At 40.2% G+C, this 23,280-nt stretch overlaps 1 protein-coding gene across 4 annotated transcripts in view; it reads right to left on the bottom strand.

Annotated features, from left to right (window-relative positions):
- The window catches only part of MYLK (myosin light chain kinase), a 195,863-nt gene that overhangs the window by 24,671 nt on the left and 147,912 nt on the right, over positions 1–23,280 (bottom strand). For all 4 annotated transcript variants that reach the window (XM_039702582.1, XM_039702591.1, XM_039702599.1 and 1 more), the window contains 7 exons: positions 23,028–23,078; positions 21,305–21,432; positions 17,663–17,816; positions 5,040–5,342; positions 1,422–1,457; positions 1,229–1,322; positions 47–250 (listed from right to left, as the gene is read on the bottom strand). In XM_039702582.1, the coding sequence (XP_039558516.1) occupies positions 47–250; positions 1,229–1,322; positions 1,422–1,457; positions 5,040–5,342; positions 17,663–17,816; positions 21,305–21,432; positions 23,028–23,078 (970 nt within the window). The remainder of the gene's footprint in view (positions 1–46; positions 251–1,228; positions 1,323–1,421; positions 1,458–5,039; positions 5,343–17,662; positions 17,817–21,304; positions 21,433–23,027; positions 23,079–23,280) is intronic.

Here is a 23,280-nt window from a genome sequence, read left to right on the forward strand (position 1 = left end):
TTTTCAACATTATTAACTTTGTCAGTGTGCTTTGCTTTATACTTACATTTCCAAAACCATAACCATGTTGGCTTTTTCTTCAAAGGCATCTACACATTGGACAAGTTTTGGATGATGTAGGCAGTTCATGATGCTGATTTCTTCCCTTATGTTTTCTTTTTCCTTAGCAGAATATGCTTTGAAAAATTTTCCTGCCCAAACTTTTCCATTCTTCTTTTCAACAAGCCTGAAGACTTGTCCAAATTTTCCCCTGAAAATATATAACTATTTCCATAAAATGTTTTTGCAATATATGGGCCACCACAAATAGCAACAATTTACTAAATATTCCAGCACAACCATTCAATTCTGAAATTAAAATGTCTTAGTATCAAGTGTTATTCTATACTGATCTGCAAAAACTTTTGAATGAATACCATGTTTAGAGATACTGTGCCACTCCAGTTAAACAAGTCTTATACAGGAGGGTTCCAAAATTGGGACTCCTACCAGGCTTTAATTCAGGTCTTTCTGCACACAGTTTTCTATAGGTCATACACCTCTGAAGATGGGACATGTCAGTTACAGGATTTAGGTGAAATCAGAATCTGAATGCTCAAGGCTTCAGTACTATTGTTTCCCTTTGCTGTAATGTACAATTCTACCTCTGTGTTACACTTCTCAGGATTTGTTCGTGGCAGCACAGAGGATCCCCTGGCCTTCAGCACCGATCACTGAAGGATTATCATGGCCTGCAGTTCACACCACCACGAGCTGGGGCCCTGAGAAACACAGCCAAGCTAATCACTGACCTTCTCTCAGCAATAGTATTAATGCTCTTGGGATTATGGCCACTGTCAACAGAGATTCCAGCCCGTGGGCAGGATAATCTTATTACCACTAATGGATATAATGGAAATGCAAGTACACAATGCGTACCTTTTTTTTTTTTTTTCAGATAGCTTTTAGGACAGTGAAAAAAGAATGAATCCTCTAGCTTTTTTCATATGTGGGCTCCATTCTCCTTGCCAGAAATACATGTAGTGCCTATTTAAAATCAGCTAATAGGAGCAAAGGATCTTTATGGAGTGGAAGCCAAAATACATTGAAAACTATTTTTACTGCAACAAAGGAGCCCAACTGGGATGTTGAAATTGCAAGACAGTCAAAGAATAAATGCACATGATCTTCGTAACTGGCTGGTAGCCTTGAAAACTGTGTGTCTTCAACAGCACAGCCCAGTACTTACGATCCCAGTCTTTCTTCGATGTTGTAGACATCTGACACCTTCTGTTCAGTGTTGATCGTAACCGTCCGATATTCCACCTCTGTTTCTTTCTCCTCTACAAATAAGCATTAGGGGCCATGATTATAAACCTCCAGAAAGTGTGAATGAAGAACACAGATTTGTATTTGTCCTGTTTTAAACATGCACTTCTTACCATCGTCAGATAGCTCCACTTCATCCCCTTTGGGTTCTGTGAGGAAAATAAAAATACATTAATAGCTTTTTATATGGGATATATACTTATATAATTATATTCACTTATATAAGATATTCAAAGTGACATGGATTATTCAAAGTGACATGGACAACTGATAGACCCTATGGCAAAACAACAAAAAGTAGTCAGGGTGTTTGTGCATTAACTTCATAATTAAAATCTCTTCACCACTTCTTCATCACTATTGACTATCCAGTCACAATCTAGTCACCGTTTCTGAATAAATCACATTCCTGTGGTTTGCAGTACTTGTCAATTATACCTGCTTACTAGAAATATCAGCATACTGCATCAGTTCAAAGTAATCTAAGAAATAACTTTAGAATGCCTCAGGGAAATAGAAAATAAATTAAAAATATTAAAATCAATAACACTTCTTGTTCCATTACAATTTTTTCTTGGCTTTGATGTGCCTTTTTTCAATTGAGAAGCCAAGTTAGGCAAGTTCATATATTCCCTACAAAGCATCCAGACAAACCTTTCAGACTCCAAATACAGAGAAAATTGAACAGCATGAATTCCCCTGAGCATAGCTAAATTCTGTAATCATTGAGGTTCAAAAGGAGCCTGAGTTCTGCAGGCAGACTCAAAGACAGGTGAACCCAGTGACCTAAGTCAGAGTTTTAAAAGCTGGCCTGAGTGTCCTGATTTTCATTTCTAATTTTCATATACATGAACTGCCTGTAGCAGTGCTTTCTGCCTGAGGGTATAAGGGGAAAGGGGCTATAGCTGGCATGTTGTTATACATTACTTACACTTGGCTTGCTCCTAAGACCTGTGGCTGTGACCAGTGATTTGAAAACTGCAAAGGTGGTTTGTTACACAGTGATCTGTTGATTGTCCTGTAGCTGCTGAAGCTGCACTTTGCCATCATGGGGTGCAAGCCTAACCAAGGGATTTATCCCCCCTGTGTCAGCAGATCTGTGTTATTATATAAATGCAGTACTCTGGGTGCTGTTAAGTGCTTTAGAGCACAGAGTTAGATGCAGAGAATGAGAAGAACAGAACACCAGAAATAAAGGGTGCAGGGGGAGCAGATATTTGGTCTGAGGCATCAGACCCTTTCACATCCTACACAATGCTGCATCTGTGTGCTGGTAGCAAAGCCAATCAAGTGAATAAAGCCTGTTTCTAAAGCCTTCCTCTCTTTTTTGTCTGGAGCTGCAACCCTTGCATATTCCTGCACAGAAAGCTGGTTTGCAGAGATCTACCAGAAGAGCAGGGAGGGAACGGAGCCTTCCCCACCCAGGGTAGCTGTTCTCGGACCTTCCTCAGCTACAAACCACTCCTGCACAGAGCACATAACATTTTCCTCCCCTTTTAAGGGCTGTGTAAGGGAGCTGCTCCCAGCCAGGCTGCCAGTAGGTAATGTCTGCCAAATACTGCTTAGACAAGAAGTCAGTGCCCGGTTCTGCAGCGACACTGCATTGAAGCCACAGAATAGGAACAGTTTGGTCCAGCAGTGGAAGCCTAAATTATCTAAGTGGTACATATCTGAGCTTGGTAAGCGCTGAGCAGCTGTGCTAAAACCTTTCTCGGAAGTCAGTCGACAGTACCAAATTTTCCTCAAACATGGCAATGCACGCTTTAATCTGTTGAGATTTACAACCTTATTTTAGTTTTCTTCAAATGCACTGAGAAAATTTAGCCATGCCTTTCTTCACTAAGATTATACTGACATTGCTAATATGTGCTGGCCACCTCAGTATGAAAATCAGTAATCAGATTTCCTGGCAGCCTAGAAAATCCTGAGTTACTCAGCTAAGTGTTCACAAAGAAGGCAGCTTAAAGTCCTGACTTTGACAGGTGCTGAACACATGCCTTTTCCACTGCCTTTAATTAAAGCACCAGTTATATTCTCACACTTGAAAAATCACACTTTAAATTATTTGCTCTTTTTCCACACTATCTGCAGTATCAAGAATTGAAATCAATAAGCTCTAGAATTGAGAGCACAAAGACAACCTCCCCCTTCCTGCAAACAGAATACATTTTCTTTCTGCTGAAAACAACCTTTTTGGCGCTTTTTAAAAAATGTGTATTGCAATGACTCATACACTTTCTAGCCTTTTGTACTAAATCTATGTAAGAAAATGCTCAGACTTAAATGGAAAAATAACTTGTTTGGTCCAATATAGGTAGTGGTTGCTCTAGGAAAAAAAAGAGAAGAGTCAGGTCTCCAGCCCTAGATGTTTGTCCTGCAACTAAAGAAGAGGGCATTCAAACACAGAGAATTTTATTATGAAGAGCCAATACCATCTAGCTTCCTTTCAATTTTATTGCTACTCCTAATGTTATTTTCCCCACTTTGAAGAGAAGGTGCATCTTGATTTAGACTGGTTTTAAATCTTGCAAATAGAGGGAAGTGATTCCTCAGCATGCATCCAATTTAGCACTTGAAGAGAAATATGATTTACTTTTGTTTGAGAGCTTACACAGTTGTGTGATGCTGCATCACTTTGCTACCATTTTGTCTTCCTTTAGCAATAAAAGATAACTTCACAAGGGTTATGTGGAACAGTTCAAGCTCTAAAGCCCTGCACACATAAATGAAGAGGGAGAGACACAACACCCAGTTCACTGCTCAAAACCAGGAAAAATGGTAGAATTTGTTATTCCTGGTCTGGGCTTTTTGGCAAGATGACTATCAAAGTCATCCTTGCACAGAAGGTAGGTGGAGGTATGCACAGAAATATGTGGTCACTTTCTGGTTTTGAAAAATAATGCTGACATTTGTGTGTTTCAAGTTTTGTACCAGTTCCTGAATAATTTCTACAATGATCAAACTCTCCCTATTAGCCCTTTGAGAAGATCTTAAAAAACAATTAAGAAGTAAAAAATATGGAAAAATATTTTTAAAAGTACACGCAACTCTAACTAAAAACTCTAAAAAATATTTTGGCACCCATAATGCTGCAAAACCAACGTGCTAAGTAGGATAGCCTTGAATTCACAAGCTGGCTCTACTAGGGGACACAGGACTGAGGTACACTATCATGCTGGGATTGAAAGCATGGGAAACACAGCTAGCTGCAAGGTGCCAATTTATTTTCTGCTGCATATTCTGTGCTTGGCTAGCAGCAAGCACATTCATTATTTCCAAAATCAAATTTGGGATAGTGTTTATGGTTTGTTTTTCCATGGTGTGTCCAGTATAAACTATAATGATTACAGCATTGGCTTATTTCAGTTAAGCTACCAACCATCATTTTCCAACTGGGCATGGACTGAATGTGTAACATCTGTGAAAGGTTTCATTTCCCATTACCTGTGCACTGAACTGCAGAATTTTTTCAGCCAGCACTTACCCAGCAAGCCAGAATGAGAATTAGTGCTTGCTTTCACAAGGCAGGGATTTGGGATCCCTGAAGCCAAGTTTCCACACGGCAAAACTGATGTGCTCAGACACCCAAATGAAGTCTGTAAAGGACCTCAGCACAGTTACAGCCACAGAGACATGTAGGAAGGAGGATGTGCAGCTCTCTGGCCTCACTAAGGAACTCTCAAGGAAGAGTTCTATTGGATTGAGATGGTTTTTTCCTCGTAAGAACTTACCTTCTTCTTTCTCTCCAACCTTTACCAGCTCAGACTCTTGGCTGGGCTCGCTGATGCCGTAGACGTTAGCAGCTCGCACGCGGAATTTGTACTCCCGGTCAGCCTGCAGGTCCTGCACGTTGAAGGAGGTGCTGCGGCAGGTGGTGAGGTCTGTCCACTTGTTGTCCACTGAGTTCCAGATCTCCACAGTGTAGGACTGCACGGCGCTGCCGCCGTCATAGGAGGAGCCGTACCACGAGAGCGTGAGGGAGGAGCTCCGGATGTCTGACGCACAAGGGGTTCCGGCAGGTGGGTCTGGTTTATCTGCAAAAACGCACACAGTGCACACCGTGAGGATCAGACAGAACATCAGCAGGGTGTTCCTGGCCCTTCTCTTTCCATTCCATTGCTCTGCTTCACAGCAATCATTATGGAAACTCTGGAGGCTAAAACCAGTCCTAGCCATGCCTGCAATCTCCCACCAGGGTGCAAACCATGCCTTGGTGATCTTCCTTAGAGGAACACCCCTGTAACAGTCCCATCACTGTGATGTGCTTCCTTCAGCTCCCTTCATCTGCTTCCACACTTCAGGGCCACTGCTCACTTTTCACAGCCTCAGAAAGTGCCACTCTTCCAAATACACCAGGGCAGCAGAAATACTAGAACCAGTTTGCTGGCATGGAAACAAGGCCTTGAAGGGTGACAAGTTTATCTGCCAACAATTTAGTGCAGATATATAACATATATCTTATATATATATCTTATAAATATCTATATAAGATGTATATCATATATATAAAAGACATATATATAATATATATATAAGATATCTTATATATATTTATATAACAATATATATTTAGTAAACTAATTAATCTATGCAGTTTTTGGAAGTCTAGCACACTTCTCGGTAAGAAGGAGTTCAATTTAGAATATATAATTTAAATAGTGAGATTTTTAAAATCTCATATGCATTTCAAAAATTGTTGAGGAGGTGGAAGATAGATCTGTGTTTCCTCAGTTAAAGGATTGCTACTGAAGTCCTTATTTAGAGGAGTAAAACGAGTATCACCAGAACCTCGTGCGCAGATGTGCAGCCAACTATGCAAGCACCTGAGAAAATACAACAGCCTTGCAATTACATGGCTTTTTCAAGATTTAGTTGAATGATTAATTATTGAAATTAATGTTCTTCTAACACAGAAAAATGATGACTTTTAAAATAAATTGCTAGAAAATAACTGTGGAATTTAAGCACTTCAAAAGACTTTTAAGGGAACAAATAGTTTCTCTGGAAATAATCCTCTCAGAAATAATCTAGTAAAACCTACAAAATAATGATGATGTTGATGTGGATGAACTAATGGCCAAAGGTTGAAAGAGGAATCAAAGGATGGGATAAATGAGAGAAGAGGAAAACCAAAAAGAAAGTGTGAGATGCAGTGGTTGCACTGAACATGGACTGATAAAATCCTGTCCCATTTTGCTTGTTCAAGCTTCTAATGGGCATTATTACCTTCTCTGTAGGAAAGGCAGAGCTGACAAAGCAGCCAAAAAATACTGCCACTTTCTCAGCAATAAAAACATCCAAATGCTGGGGGAAGCTGTTGTAGGCTTTGATCAAAGCCTCACTGTGACAGACTACATCCCTCTATACTCAAATTATCATTCCTAGGAAAATTATCGAGCTGACAGAAATAGCCACAATTTGTCAGAAACATGCCTTTGGTTCTTGGACAGAGAAACTTCTCCTCTGACTCCTGTGGTTTAACTCATGGAGAGGGAAATTAAGACAGTCTAATCTGATCAAGATAGTTAAGTATCAATTCACTGTTTGGAAGAGTGCAAGTTTCATTGTCCAATTTTCATTCCCTGAAAAAAATCTCTAGTTCAGTTGTGATGAAAAATCCATCTCCCTCTACAACTTAAACATATTAGAAGACATATAAATAGAAATTTTCAAGTATGAGGGAAAAGACTGAGAGGGAGGAAGGGAGGTAGACACTGAGTACGCCACTGCATTCAGTATGAGAACCCCCAGGTGGAAGAAAAAGTGACTGCCAGAATCAAGATTGTCTTTGTTCAATTTGGCAACACTTAAAACACCGTTCCACTAGGAGTCATCATTATACAGCACATGTTTTGTTAAACACATGTCAGAGACCAGATGTCCTTAACCTCTGGAACAGCTTATTGTCCTGCTTAGTGGTCACATTTTACTCACCTCATTTTCTGGTAGAATGGAAGGGGCTATTAGCAAGCAGGAATTTATAGAGTAGATATGTAATGAACTGAATCACAGAGGACTTACATGATTTGTCTAAGCTTAGAAAGAGAGATTCTGCAAAGCTGAGAACTGAGCCTTGATCTCCTGGTGCCCAAACAGCAGCACCTCTCTGCCCTGTACTGCTCCTGTCCTGCTCCTGTCCCAGCCTCCCTGGAGCTGCAAGAAGTGAGGATTCAGTGCCCACACCATTTGCAGTATCAGCATGTTTGTACCATACCCATAGCAGCCATCAGAGACCTCTGCCCTATACTGGTCCTGTCCCAGCCTCCCTGGAGCTGCAAGTGAGGATTCAGTGCCCACACCATTTGCAGTATCAGCATGTTTGTACCATACCCATAGCAGCCTGCAGAGAGCTGCTGGCATGGCACACATGGATTGGATGATTTTAGTCAGACAGTGGCAACAGCATCTTCTTTTCACTACAACTTGTTATCTATGCAGACCTTGCTGGGAATGATTCTCTGTCCTTCTCAAAATCTTTACAGGAGTGGAATATTCAGCCCTATGTCTTGTTTTCCTTCAATGTAACCATCACTGCATCATCTCAAATTGCAGACAGAACTTTGCTGATTTATCCTAAATCCAAACAAAACAGAGCAGTTGCCGACAGCAGGAGGAAAATACTTTGAAGAAAGGCCAAGCCAGTAGTCCATCACCTTACAGTGGCATCTGCTGAAGTTTGTCAAAGCAGTGCAGATTCTTTGACATCTGCTATGCACACAGCCAAACCTGGATGTATGTGTTGCTTTAAAAATAAAGTGTTAGGTTGCTTTACTGCTGTGCATGAATTGATAAGGAGAAAGTGTTCTATGTTTCAGTATTTGCAGAGCATGGTACCTGCTTCCTGTGCAGGACATGAAAATACACTCTCTCATTGCTGACTTTCAACACGCTTCTGCTTCCAAATGAAGCTCTGGGCATGATTTATCAGTTTCCTAGGCCTCAGTTCCCTCAGTAAGCTCTCTTTCCATGAGTCACCTAGACAACTGGAGTCCCTCTGGCCTGCATGGTTTACAGAAGCAAGGCTTAGGTATGTGAGCACTGCAGAGAAAAAATTCATGGCCAAGGGGATAGCAGTGGCAAAGGAAATGCCACATGGCTTTAGACTAGTATCTGCTACCCTTGGAACATTTCTATATTCCCAAGGCATTTTTCTTGATAGGCAGAAACAAAAACCTGCAACCTTGGCTGGACTCTTTCTGAGCCAGAAAGATGCACATTTCTGTTTGAAGTCTATCATGTGCTGCTGCTTTCAGATCTGTTCAGTGTATAAATACTGTAGTAGCTGCTATGGGAGATCCTAAACAGGAATGAAAGCCTAATCTTTGCTCTTTTTGAATATGACAGATGTATATGTACCATTTTAACATGCTTAAAAATGACTTGGTATCAGACTGGATGGTGTTCTACAGCTCTGCACATTCAAAGAACCTGCAGATGGTCTCTCCATGTGTCTGTTTTCTTTCTCAATAGTTTATTCTATGGCGATTTTAAAGGTTACCCTGTATTCATCTGTCTGTATTGAAAGCTAGAATATTTTGCCAAATTACATTCCCTTTTGGAATATGAAATCTCTATCAGCACAATTAACTGCTTCCAATAAAAACATCCCATGAGTTGAAAAGGAGTGGGGAAGACAAGCACAAGTTCTCTATTTTCTTTCTCTTCTCTTTTAGTGTTTACTATACCATTCATGTCCCTGAGCTGCTTGTCTCCAATATTCCACTGCATGTCAAGTGCAGTTTTTGACATGCACAATCATATTTTATACTTAGGCTTATGTTATGAGGGCTTTACATTGGTTTTAATGGGCCACAAGTTTGTTTTTGCTCTTCTGGAACAATCCTAGCTACAATCCAATATGTGAACTAGAACAAAGGCAGAGCATCCAAAAGTGCACTTGTGCTCATTTCTGTAGGAGAAGGAGCTGATTTAAAATATTGAGCTCTAACTTCAATTTCACTGTTACATGCAACAAAAGAAAGCCGCCATAAGGTAACTCAACCATATGAAACTAGGGGTACTCCAGCCTTGGCTAACTTTGAGCATTTACATAACCCTTAAATCAAGACTGATGATATTCTAGATGATCATGGTCAGACTGGCTGCATCCACACAGTCCTGTTGAGCCTGGTCAGAATCCTACAAACTTCAATGCCTTTGCATGTAAATCTCTCTAGGAATACGAGTAGGGTTGCCCCAAGTTAGCTTCCAAGGCCTTGTGGCAGGCAAAGGAGCAGCTAATTTGGCCTCAAACCTGACTCAGGGACAGTTTGCAGAGCAGCACAGAGATGCATTGAGTTGCTGAACAGAGGAAGTAGCAGGAGTGACTCCTGTGTGCTGTGAGCCATAAGCCAAGCAGAGACAAGTAAGAGGAGACTGGAGGTGATATGAAGGAGCTTTTTAGCCCTTTGTGTTCCAGCAAATGAGACACAGATTAAAACTCCCTGCTTCTCAACAAGGGGAGGTGTAAATTACCACTACCCCAAAAGCAATGAGGTCAGATTCCAGTTTATTCTTTGTGGCATGTATTCCTTAGGACAAATGATAATGTGATGAGTTGGCCCCACATGAAATGTTTAAGCCACTTTTAAGACCATACCAGCAGTAAAACACACACTTGTTATTTACTCTCAAACTGAATTCAGCTGCACTCCTTCCTCAGATAAATTCTCAGAAATATTTTGGTAAACAGGTTTTGATATACAGCCTGAAGTAAACTTTAATTAATTTGTATTTGTGCACTCTGAGAAACATAAAACATAAGCATGCTTGGCCTTTAAATCATTGTTGTTTATCAGACAAATGTGACTTGATGTGATTGCCTTTTCTGCAGTGGTGTATTGGTTAGAGCATGTTGCTAATAACACCACGGTTGTGGGTTCAGTCCCTGGACAGGCCATTCACTTCAGGGTTGGACTCGATGATCCTTGTGGGTCCCTTCCAAATCAGAATATTCCGTGTTTCTGTGAAAATTCCTTTGCATAAGCAAAGGGACTTTCTGCAGTGGAGGCAAACCCACAGCTCGTGCAGGACACCCACGTGACAGGAGACTCTGCTATCTAGACCTCACTGCCTTCTCCACATGGCTCAGTTTACAGAGCCCTCAGAACACAAGAACCATTCCAAGAGACCAAAAAAGGCAGCAATCTCCTTATCTGAGTGCAGGGAAATGGAAATTGTTCTGCTACTTGCTGTGAGGGTCAGGCTGAGCCAAGGCAAGGCAATGGAGTTTGCTGTGCATTAAGAGCTCACACGGCCCTGGCTCTTAAGCAGAGACACTGTTCCAGCAGAAAGCCTCTGAAAACTGAGAACAGTATAACCACAGCCTCTGAAAAGTCTTTCTTCCCTTTCTTTTATGAGCAGAGACAGCACTGAAGCAATGTCTCTGAAGTAGTTTTCTTTATCTGTTCTCGAAATTGGTTTGTTTTCTTTCTAAATCCAGTTATCATATTACTGTATAATACTATTATTAGCTATTGTGATATTTGTCTGCCAGATAAAGAACAGACAGAAAGAAACAATTTAATTCCATTGAACAAGCTGTTTAGCCAGGGAAGGTATTTAATATGCTGCAAAAGCCAGTTGAACACTGTCCATGCCGACAGCACTGGCAAAGCTTTCATTTGAAATCCATCAGCAGGAGAAAAGCGAAACCATAAAAGGTCATAACTGAACTCGGCACTATTGCTGACAGGGCTCGGGGTCACGGCAGACCTCGCTGCTGTGCTTGGAAAACTATGCCCTGCAGCTCTTTTTCCAAGAGAGAGGAGTGCTACAAGTAGAGATATTACCCCTTAACCATACACCCTGCACGTTAGTGTACCACAGGTTTAGAATAAAGTTAAATTAAAGAATGCCTGCATTTTCTTGCAAAACAGCTCAAGAGAAACTGAAATGAACGTGAGTTTTCTCCTAAAAAACAGCAGAGGCAAGGACCCCATGGTAAAGATTTGTTAGTCCAGAGTTTGAAATTTACACCTCCCCTGTAAAATGCACTGCAGAATACTCTCACCAGATTGCTCCTCCTGACCACTCTGACAGAAAATGAAGTTATTTAAAAGCTGCCCTTTTGAGACTTGTGGATAAAGTAGCTCACAAATACTGGTGGCCCAGAGCATCACTTTGTGCTCTTGGGGTAGCTGAGGCAGGGAAGTGTAAAATGACCTTGCCCAAGGACACACACAGGAGAATGGAGCTGGGAACGAAACCAGAGCTCAGCACTCCCACGCAAATGCCCTCAGCACAAGAACATCTCCTTCTGCCACAGGCCTAATGGAACAAACAAATATATAATGCATTCTCAGGAGCCTTTTTCTAAACCATCTGCTGCCGAGCCTGAATCAACAAGCTGTTCGGATTACTCATGTGCCTCACGTTAGGTATCTGCTTTGATAACTGATTGAATTAGAGCTCCCAAATGTGCCCGCTGAAAGGCAGAATAAATTTTAGGAGTTTCCCTAGTAGGACTATCAGTGGATTAGTCTCCACTGGAGTGAGTTTGGGTCTTAGGAACCCCATATTTGCATGCAGGATTTGTGATTAATAATTTTTGAGTAACTAGGTAAAATACAGGAATATTGTTGCAATTGTCAATATATTTATTTTCTTCCTCAAAACAAAAGCATGAGGAAAAAGCAACTATGCATGGAGCTGTACTGAAACTTCTCCTAACAGAAATGACATTGAAACTACATGGCCATCCAAGGCCAACTTGGATTAGTGTGGCAACACTGATGCACAGAGCAGAGTAAGCTGGTTTTCCTCTACACATTTTTGTCTTTCTCTGAAAATTTAGTTTTGGTACAGCTGGAGAGCTACTATGCATTAGTGGGGAGCTGACAGTGGAGGTTACTATACTCTTGAACTACAACAGCAGCAACATAAGACATCTCAACCACCAGTGTAGTTGCCCTTTAACCATAAAACCAGTGACAAAAATACTCCAGCAATCCAGAGGAATTTGAAAGGTTGAAGGTTACAGAGCGAGTCCACCCACATATTCTTAGGAAATTCACTGCATTCTTGACCTGACTGTAAACAGGGAATCACATGGATACTGCAAGATAAAATCTGATGTTTTTCAAAAAAAGAACTTCAGAATCATTCATATTTGCACTTCTGAGCTGCAATATTCAGTGTCAAAATGTCTATGGATGTCTCGCTTCACTGTCTGCTTCCCAGATGTCTGCACTTAACTTTTCCAGAGAGGGAGCACAGAACCCTGACCACTGGGTCCTCTCTGTCTGAGTGGTGAGTACTGAGCCAGATTTCTCAGGATCTCCCACAATGCATTCACAGTGCTGAAAGGGTCACTGTGCACTGCTGGTTTTGCTACCACATTTCCTTGTAACAGAGTTTCGGGGGAGAAAACAAATGCTAATATAGCTTGCGTATATGTGACTTGTGGAAGCAGAACCAAGCTGTTCATAGCAGCAATTAATAATCCTACCATTACATTAAATGACTGTTGGAGTTAGTAATGATCAGACCTTACTCTCAAGTAGACTTGTATTTTTTCATTTGTGCTTGGAAAGACTGGGCTCTCACAGATTCTGCTAAAGGCAGAGAAGTAACACCTTCCTCAGGAAAAGTAACTTCTCCATCCCAAGTCAAGTATGGAATGGAGCAGAGGAGCAGGTATTAGTGAATTCAAGGTATACTACTTGCATGCCTTTCAAGGTATACTACTTGCATGCCTGTGTGTGTATATATGTATATGTATGTCCTTGAGTACTTGGTTTATGACTTTTCAACAGCAGAGAAGGCTGCAAATCACAGTACATGCACCAACGCTGAGAGTAATAAAAACACCATAACTTTTAACTTTAGGCCTCTCAGGGTCTAATGACATTGCTCTTTCTCTTTTGCATGTATCTACCACAGAGCTTACTAATCACCATGACATGTGTGTGTGTGTGTGTGTGTGTGTGTGTACAATACGTATACATATATAGATATACATATATACACACAAAATACCACATCAGGAACAGTAAAAATCCCAAAGGATTGATAAAAGACAAACAAGGTTGGGCAAAATGAGCCCCCAGTTATGTACATATACATAAATAGATATACATATATACACACAAAATACCACATCAGGAACAGTAAAAATCCCAAAGGATTGATAAAAGACAAACAAGGTTGGGCAAAATCAGCCCCCAGTTATGCAGTACGTGTGTTTCTACTTCTGTCTTAAAAAAAAAAATAAAAGACAGCACTAATATTCAAATATTCACTTAACACTGATCATCAAAAAGCCCCTCAATAGTAGGCATGGAAACATGAAGCAATAAGCCCAAAAGCATGTGGCAAGTTTGTGACATAGCTGCAGAACAGATTATTTCTCTAGTGCCAGACACCCTTGTTGAATTCTGTGTTATCCTTTGGCCTCTGCCATAGTACACAGCTTTAGCCAGTAGGAAAACCAAGTTTCTTTTTCAAAGGTGGATACAGACCTGGGACTGTCACACAGCTAAATGTTCAGAATCATAATTTTGATAAGTATATCAAATAAATCCAATAAATGGCACAAAAGAAATTAATATTCCTTGCTGTCACTGTAAACTGAGGGCTCTACCTTGCCTAAATCAGGCATATTTTACACTAAGCTCATCGTTGGCTCATTTAACAGCTTTGGCAACAGAAGTCTACTTCCATCTGACACCCTGTCTGCTATAAATCATTAGCTCAATCTCACATCAGGCTGTTTTGATTTTGGAGCAGAAACATGTTACAAAATCTCCCTAGAGAGATCAGTCAGCTAAGGAAATTGCTTATTTAAGAGAGCTGATCATAACAATAGAGAAGAGCTCAACATGGACATTCTGGGACCAGTCAACCCTTTAAAAGAAGATGCTGCTTAACTTGGATGTCTCACAGACTTGCAGGCCTCCCAATATTATTAGTGCCTGTACAAAGTGAATCACAAGGCTCAGTCCTTGTGGCTGAGGGCTCTGTGCTCTGCAGCACACCATTATTTAAAAAGTCTCCTCTAACTTGTTTATGTGTCAGTGCATTTGCTGTGTGGACTGCACGCAGCTCACAATGGAGGCTGAGTGTAATGGACATTTTGTTCACTGATATTCATTAAAGGAAATAAAACCCTTTAGAATGAAGTTGGGCCCTTCTTTCAAGAGCATCCTTTCCCATGACCCAAACAGCATCAATCATAAATTATTTAAATGCTTTAGGTGTCAGAACCCTTGTTCAGTTCAATTCAGACTGTAGTTAAGGCCTGAGACTGACAGTTAAAATTTAAGACTTTGGGAGATAAATTCAAAGGAATGCAGGGTATCTTTATTTAGGGTATCCCTAAATGTCATTATTAAAAATAATTTCTACAAATTGTACTCAGATAGAGTTTGCAATCTAGGATTCAGAGTTTAAATCATAGCAGGATCATTTTTGATTTGAACCCTGGCAGATAAGCTCAATCCTTTGTCCTCTGATTGGAGGTTAAGTCAATAATGTGGGTTTTTTTTTGTGAAGAAAGGTCTTTGACAACTGCAAGTATAAAACCAAGATCCAGGATGGTCTTAAATATCCTTAGGAAGGTCTTTAGACCTTCTGTTCAAAGCAGGATCAGCTATAAGGTCAGACCAGATTTTTCAGATGCTTATCCACTCTCAACTTGAATACCTCCAGGGATGGAGACTGCACAACTTTGCTGGGTAACCTGCTCCTTGACATGTGCTACAGTCCAAATTTAATTTGAGAAATGTTTATTGGAGTCTTTCACATAATAAACTTGCCCATCAGCATGAAACCTTTGAAACCTACATGGTTGTAAGAGGTAATAATAAATTAAAAGAGGTAATAATTATTAATATTAAAGAGGCAATAATAACAAAATAAATGCATCTTTATTTCCATATTACTTTCATTTTATATTTTAACAAATGTCTTTGATTTGCTAAATTTCAGAAGAGCCAAGGCTGTTAGCTAGCCCTTTGAGAAATGCAGCTCTGGGTCTGCTCAGGCACGCTCCTCCAGAAAGCAAATGTTCTGTATTTGCAGTTTCAACACATTCAAGGCTCAGTTGTGCAGTGTGGTCAGGCAGCAGTGTTTTGAGCACACACACATGGATGTGCCTTTTCTCAGTAAACTTACAGGGAGGCAGCTCACACTGGATTTAGAGCCTTATTAAAATGGGCTGAGGCAAACAGAGCTGATCTGGAGCACCAGGACTTTCTCCACCAATGCTTGTTATGAAAGTGGGGTCAGGGCAAGGAGAGCAAGTTTCTTCCCAGTACATGGGATGGTGCAGAGAGAATGGACAGGCAGGAATTTAGGACTAAGGATGAGCTTTGGTAGACTCAGAAGTGCCAGGTTTTGCATATTCAGAGAAGCACAGCTTCCCTATTTTGACTGACAGGCTTTAGAGAAAAATACCTTCTGACTTCAGTGAACATTGGACGCTTTTAAAGGTGCAAACAGTGTGAAGGATTTTATCTCATAGTGAGATTATAACTCCCTTCCTATAAGGAAGACATTTTTGCTCCCTTTCCCCACATTTTTGAGTGCCCAGATGGAAGAATCTGGCCTTAAAATGCATGTGCAGCAAGCTAGGAGGCCTTGTCACGCCTTCAGCAGTGCTGACATCAGCGAGATGTCTCACTGAAGAGCTTGGCAATTTTACAAGATGGAATTTATTCTTTTTAGCTGGAAACAGAGAGCTTGTCATCAGCCAAAACACATGGCAAACTCCTGCACGTTGTAAGGATTCTTCACCCAACTCTCCCAAAAGCATCTCTGGGAATCCCACGGTTCTCTGCCACATTTCTTAGGCAAGAGCAAAGCAGGAGGCTGAGATGTAGCTTTATAAGGTTATAGAATTCAAAGACTTTCAAACCAATTAACTCCAAAGGATATAAACCAGTGACTTATATAATAATGAGTCAAGGCTCACACAGTAACAAGATAATAGGAATTGTCGGCCTTGTGCAGCTAAAAAAAATCCATCTTGTCCAATAACCTGCTAGAATTAGTTGCCTGCAGCAGTTGCCTAGGAAAGAATGAAAAGGAGGGAAATGTAAAGAGCAATTAATCTCCTGCCATTCTTCCAGCTGCTAATCAGCTGTGTTGGGTTTTGAGGCCAAAACCTATACCCAGAGCAGTATATGTGTTTATTCAAGGACCAGTGGTGTTCATTTTTAACCTAGCTGTACTTCTGACTTGTACAAGCCACTGTTGGAAGGGGTAGTACAATTTATCTATGCATCATGGGAAAAATACTGACTCTATTTTCTTCTGTTCTTGAATTCTTTGGCATGTTGCTGGAATCCACTTGATATTTATATTCATTCATCCAGTTATCTTTTAGCTGGATTAAAGGAGTTAATTTAAATAATCAGGAAGCCTCTATTGACAATATGTAGTGCAACAAGCAACTGAGTCACATTCAGTCTGCTTCAGTGGATATTGCACCTGAAAGTGTGACCGTACTCATTAACCTCATATGGTATTCACTGGATGGCTGGAATGAATCTCCAGTCCAATTTGGGTTAAAGGTATTTTGCCATTGGTTTCATTGGAGTCAGACATTAATCTATGTCCTTAGACCCACATTTCTTGCCTTGCTCACACCCTCGTGGCTGTCAGGGCACCACCTTATGTGATATCCCTCTGCAGGCAACCGAGCACAGAAGCAGACCCATCCCACAGACTAATGTTTTAGCCAAATCACATCTTGGCTTGCAGAACTTCCCTGGATTTCCCTGAAGCATCCCTATCAATGTGGGTTCAATTAGCCCTTCCAGAGCCAGATGCCACAGATCTAGATTTTGGCTGATCCTCACTATGCTGCAGTTTTACCTGTAAATAAACTGCAACTGTCTGCCAGTCTGCAGTCTGTGCAGCTGTCCACAGTCTGCTACAACAAACCTGATGACCTGGGAGTGTAACCTTTAAGCTTTAAAATATCTTCAAGCTTTAAAATATCTGTGTAAAAGTCCACAGATGAAGGGTTCCAAAATATTTAAAACAGACTGTCTTTATTCACTGCTTTCTGTCCCTGTGAAACAATAGACCATGGTAGGAATTTAAAATGGAGCCATGAGCTGTTTTTATCTTGTGGGGGGATTCCTTTTTAAGTATGAGCTATTTTACCTATTTTATACTTTCATCACCATGGAATTAGGAATTTTTCCAAATAAACACAGTATGGCCCTACTGATCTTACTTATAGTCCTTACTACAATGTCACTGTCCATTTTTTGAAGTACTAGGTTTTATTTCAGTCTTCTTAATTTAACTGATTATTTTATTTAACCTGTTGCATATCATAATATAAAATGAAAATGTAGACTGATGTCTGATGAATATCAATAAAATATTAATTTGGACTTACCAACAACTGTAAGGTTGACTTGTGCTTGTCTGCTGCCAAGTTTGTTCTCTACAACTAGAGTGTAACATCCACAGTGTTCCTGCTTTGTTGATGATATTGTTAGCTTGCTGCTGTTTTCAGCATTCTCAATTTTAATATATTCATTTTCTTGAATCTGCCAAATTAAAAGAAAAATTATGTGATAGATTTCTTTGTATCTGAAAGAGGTCAAAGCAAAATACAGTGTTATCATATGAGTGTTACCTGCAGATAACTCTATTACAGAAGTGAATATGTGCAGCTGGTAAACTGTGTAATAAACACAAATCATCTAGAAATGCAGTGGAACAGTATAAGGGCTCCAGTCCTGCAAAGGCCACAGGGAGCACTGGTGTTGCTGGAACCTCACTAAGGAACCAGAGTGTCACTTTTTAACTTCTCTTTGACAGGCTGAAAGTGCAAACTGTGCAATTGTCAAAAGAGCAAAGTTTGGTCTCACATATCTTAGAGAAACCACAGTGGAACAAGGGTTTAGCCTTTGTTCATTTGCCATCACCCTCAGAGGCCCAATGTGCAGACCATCCACAGCTGGGACTTCTGCCCTCTAGTTTTTATTCTGTACTTCCACACAAAGCAGGGTAATGGTTTCTTGGGTTTGAACAGCTGAAGACAATGTTGTGTGAAATGGAGATACAACACTACAGCTGTACAGAGAGACATTCAAAGAGCATATTGAGCTTTCCCATAGCATTTTAATTTTCTGGAGAAGGAAAAATCTAAATCTCTGCTGAATACCACAGGCATATTATAAACTGGTTTTTAATTGAAACAGAGCTATCATAGCATAAATGGCCAAGGTGACTTAGATTTTAATCAGCATTAGCTTGAGACATGACAGTTCTTTAAAAACCTCATAATGCTACACTGCAATTACAGAAGCTGTACACTGTGTTCTTATGAAACAGACAACAAAATGTCAATGCCCTTCTTCCTCCCACCACTTCCTTCTTAGATAAGTGACTCTTCCAAGCCATTCTCAGAATTTAATTAAAAATGAAGGCTATTTAGTTTGCCTTATCTTGTCCCATATATTCAGAGAAGAAGAAATCAAAAGTTTAAGAACAGGACTTTCCCTGCTCTTTCCTCAACTGAGACAAAACACATGCACGGCTATCTGCCCAAAAGTAACTTTGGAAAGATTTTCCTACAATAACTCAAATAAAAAGTTAGCAAATGGGATTATGTAGGGTTAAACTCTACTGAAAGTTGTTCTACCCTGCCAACATACTTCTGAGATTCTAAACTGTCTTTATATTTTGCTTCATTAAAATTAGTCAAGGGGTGATAGTAGAACTAGATCTGCATTATTCAGAGAAAGCCCCAAAAGGATACAGAGAAAGCCCTGAAGGGATGCAGAGAAACCCTTGAAAGGATGCAGAGATAGCACTGAAAGGATGCAAATATAGCCCTGAAAGGATGCAGAGACAGCCCTGAAAGGATGCAGAGATAGCACTGAAAGGATGCAAATATAGCCCTGAAAGGATGCAGAGACAGCCCTGAAAGGATGCTCAGTGGTTTGCAGTGGTTGTGGGGAACATGGGTTGGATCTTTGGGATCCTGAAATAAAGTCACTGGTTGTAGCTGAGAAGTTTCAACAGCTGGCAGTGCTCAGTGATGGACTCAGCTGATGAAGAGGCTTTCCAAGGCTGTCCCCTCTTCAGCTCAGCACAGTTCCAGAACCCCTCCACTGCATTGCCATGGCCTACAACAGTATGGGCCACAGATTCATGACATGCCCTTTCTACAAGCTAGAGGAACTCTTTTGGAATATCCAAAAGAGATAGAGAGGCCACTGAGAGAGGCCACTGTGGCTCTCCTGCACCTGAGGGAATGGGAGGAAGAGCCACGGAGAGGAAGCTGCAGCAAACAGCAGCAGGGCTGAAATCACAGCTCACCACTTGCTGGATCAGCTCAAATAAAAACTACAAATAACTCCCAGTAAACTGTCAAAACACTTGGCTGGTTTTTACTTTTAGGACTGGGAATGGAACAGAGTTGAAATCAACCACAGTTATAGAAAAGCAAGAAATCCAAGTGTAAAACAGTATGTGGTGAAGTGTAAGTGAAAAATAAAGCAAAATTATGGTGCAGCACAGGACACAGTAAGTGGCTCCCCTTTTACATTAATAACTGAGAGACTGCTGCCCTCACTTGTCTTCCTACAAGTGTCTGGTAACCTTCCTGAACTTTTTTTTTCCTTTTGTACCTCATTCACCAGAATGAATAATTTAGATTTTTTTTGGTCATTTTAATTTATGATTTTGCAATATTTCACTTGTCTCCTAGTGGATAGCTAAAGAAGAAAGTATAAAGATGGTAAAAATAGCATTTTACAAAGGAGAAAAATATTATGAAGCACAGGTTATGGATCTGATATGGGCATTAGGAGCTGCTAATTATCACATATTAACTGCCATTATCACATAGATTGTGCATATAAAAAAGGCCTTAAAATCTAGGTAAATAGGATTGCTGTATTCAACAATGAACTCAGAATTCTCCACAAACTAGAAACTCAGTTTTGAGGGGTACATTTTACCTAAATGTCAAGACAGAGCTTAGCAAAATCAAACACTGAATGTCACTGAAGCTTTTGAGACCTATTTTTTATGGAAAGCAGTGGTTAACTCCAGTCTCGAAGCTAAAGAAATTTAAGGAAATATAAGAGTTCAGGAAAAAACCCACCCTTTCCCCTAAAGTAAGAGGTTATTTGGAGTTAGCAAGGACAGACTCTGGAATACCCTTTGCACTAAAAAACTGTTTTGAATTCTTTCAATTAAATGCTGACATGTCTGGATTTAGAGTCTAAACTTCCTTCTAGGAGGAGATGTTTTTGTTTGTGTTCTATAGAGTGCATAACAAGTTCAGAACGAAATAAACAGAACAGCAGCTACAGTAGATATTTATATTTGCTCTGTCCTAACGTGACACTTCATCTTCCAGTCTGAACTTGCATATTGGGTTGTTTGATTTAAAGTGATTTTAAATGGCTTTGTTAAAGCAACTCTAAGTCTTTAGACACTGCTCTTTAGGAACTTTAAAGCTAGGACTGAGGGCACTGATGGCATGGATTTTTGTTGTGCCCTGTATGGTGACATTTGTGTTGCAAGACAATTCACTCAAGTTTTTTATATGGTATTTTGCCCCTCTGACATAACTTTAGACCCATCATCAACAAAGAAGGGATCATTTTCAAAGGAGAGAAATGTCCCCTGTGATAGATACTTTTCAGATATCTGTATCTTTCCCATCACTTATCCTTTAATTCATGGTCTAAGACTTTTCACAAAGAAATTGTCATTTGTTACAGGAGGGCACAGGCAGCAAAAGGTCTGAACTGTAGCAAGAAAGAATTACATTTGGCATTAGGAAAAGAATTCTAACCCCATGGCTATATAAACACTGCAATCATTTGCTGATGGAGGTTGTGAAATCTTCATCAATGAAATGTGTTCAGTAGAGGTGAGGAAAACATCTGCAGGAACAAGATGGACTTTGCCAGTTCCTCAGGAAGGGAGATGGAAAAATGGGAGATAGTCATTGATGGTCCTTTCCAGCTCAGCTTTTTCAGTGATTGTTGAAAGAAACCAGAAAACAATTTACCTGCTTACGGAATTTCATCCAGGTGCAAGTTATGGGTGCTGTTCCCACCACCTTGGCAAACAATTCCACTGATTCACCTGCACGGACTTTTCTGTCTTCTGGGAACTGAGTAATCTGAGGAGGAGCAGCTGAAGGCAAAAAATAACATAAATTAAATAACCCTTTAAATGACTCTAAGTTTTCTTAAAATTCAAAACACGTACATTTCTCAGCTCAACTGTTTCAGAGCAGCATTTGAAATGCAGATTAGCAGTTACCTGTTACTTGCAATGAAAAAAATTCCGTGGATCTGGTAATTCTAGGGGAGTGAAGTAATAACAATTTACCCATCCAAAGTTTGCTCATGCAAGACCAAGGTACAGACATCCAAAAGACAAAAACATTGGCATCTACCACCAATTCCAAATACACAGTTTATGAAATTTTGTTGTGGGTTTTTCAGAAAAATCTTATTTTTCTTTTGAACTTTTTATTTTTGAAGAATGACTCCAGCTACCTTTTTATCAATTTGCATGTGCTGAGGGGGTCTGCAAACCTGCTCCCTGATGTCATCAACAGAATTCATAAAATTTAAGACTCAATATCTGCCTATAGTCATCTCAGTAGCCAGATAAACATTATGTGGCACAGAAACATAATGAGAGACAAGGAGGGAAATTGATGTCTTTCTCAATCACAATCAATTTTGCCATGAGCAATGATGGATCTTTTTGTATCTCCGTGGTTTTTTTTAAACCTTGCAGTCCCATTCATTCCCCTCTGTTCATGAACCAGGCATTCCTCCTTCTGTTCCCTCTCACTGCCTGAGTATCAATAGATGGCAGAGCATCTCCTGCTAACAGTGCTCCTTCCCAGCTCTCAGCTGGGCTGCTGAGTGTCAGACCCCTGGTAGCAGCTAAGCACAGAGGCCAGAAATATCACAGCCTGGACAGTTCCAGGGTGAAAACAATACTGCTGCTTATAAAAGCAGCATGATAAAGAAATTATTCTTGTGTGTGTGTATTGAAGGGGACACACTAGAGGACATACTGACAGAAATGGTAAGAGGCATTCCCTAATGTTGCAATGACCTCACTGCCATATGTAACCTTCTTTACAAAGCACAGGGATACTGGGCATGAAAAAAAGTGCTTTCTTTTCCTTTTCAAAGCAATTAAAGCAAAGTGGGCTCCCCCTGCTCTAGACTTGACTTTTTAAAAGCGTTTTTGTTTTGAAAATATCTGAAGGAAACTAGGCTGAGGTGTATATTTGGCATAGAAAGCAGCTTGAAAGGTTTCAAAGTCTGGTGAAGTTTTAAGACACTGAAAAGAAGTTCCTAGAGGAGAAAACTCATTGTAACTTTAACTATAGATAGCTTTGCCTCAGAGACTGCAAACACACAAACAGGTTACCATAATGGCAGTGATGAGGAAAAGTAGAATCTATCACCTTTTCTGTGGTAGCTACTCATGCAGAGGATTCTGTGATACACAGAAATTTTTTTTTTTTCTCAGAAAGCCAAGGTTTGTTGTGAATATACGAAAGGAGATAAGTTACACACTACTGACACTTTGTAGGATCTTGCTATACTCCATCTGAGAGTAACTTCTTTGGATGTTCATAATTTAATTCTTAGTACAAAGTTAGCAAATTGGATTTACCTACCATTTAATCACAGATGTAAACAAACTTAGAAGGCAAACAGCTGCACTGGTGAATGAGGGTGACACATGCAACACATTACCTGCTTTTGGAGGAGTCTTTGGAGCTGGTTTCTTCTTCACTGTTGCTTCACCTGGTTAAAAACAAACAACAAACCACGGGAATTCAAAGATGACTTTGCAAGGTAACCACACTAACCACAAACATCCATGCTTTGTTGGCACTTGAAAATATAATATGTTCTTCCAGCATATTAAACTAAAGAATGAAAAATACCTTTAAAAACCACTTTTATCATCCTGGATGATCCTCAGAATATTCACAGTTGAAGCTGG

Source organism: Passer montanus, unplaced genomic scaffold (genome assembly GCF_014805655.1).
Source record: "Passer montanus isolate IOZ18808 unplaced genomic scaffold, ASM1480565v1 scaffold1, whole genome shotgun sequence".
In the NCBI taxonomy this organism is placed as follows: domain Eukaryota; kingdom Metazoa; phylum Chordata; class Aves; order Passeriformes; family Passeridae; genus Passer; species Passer montanus.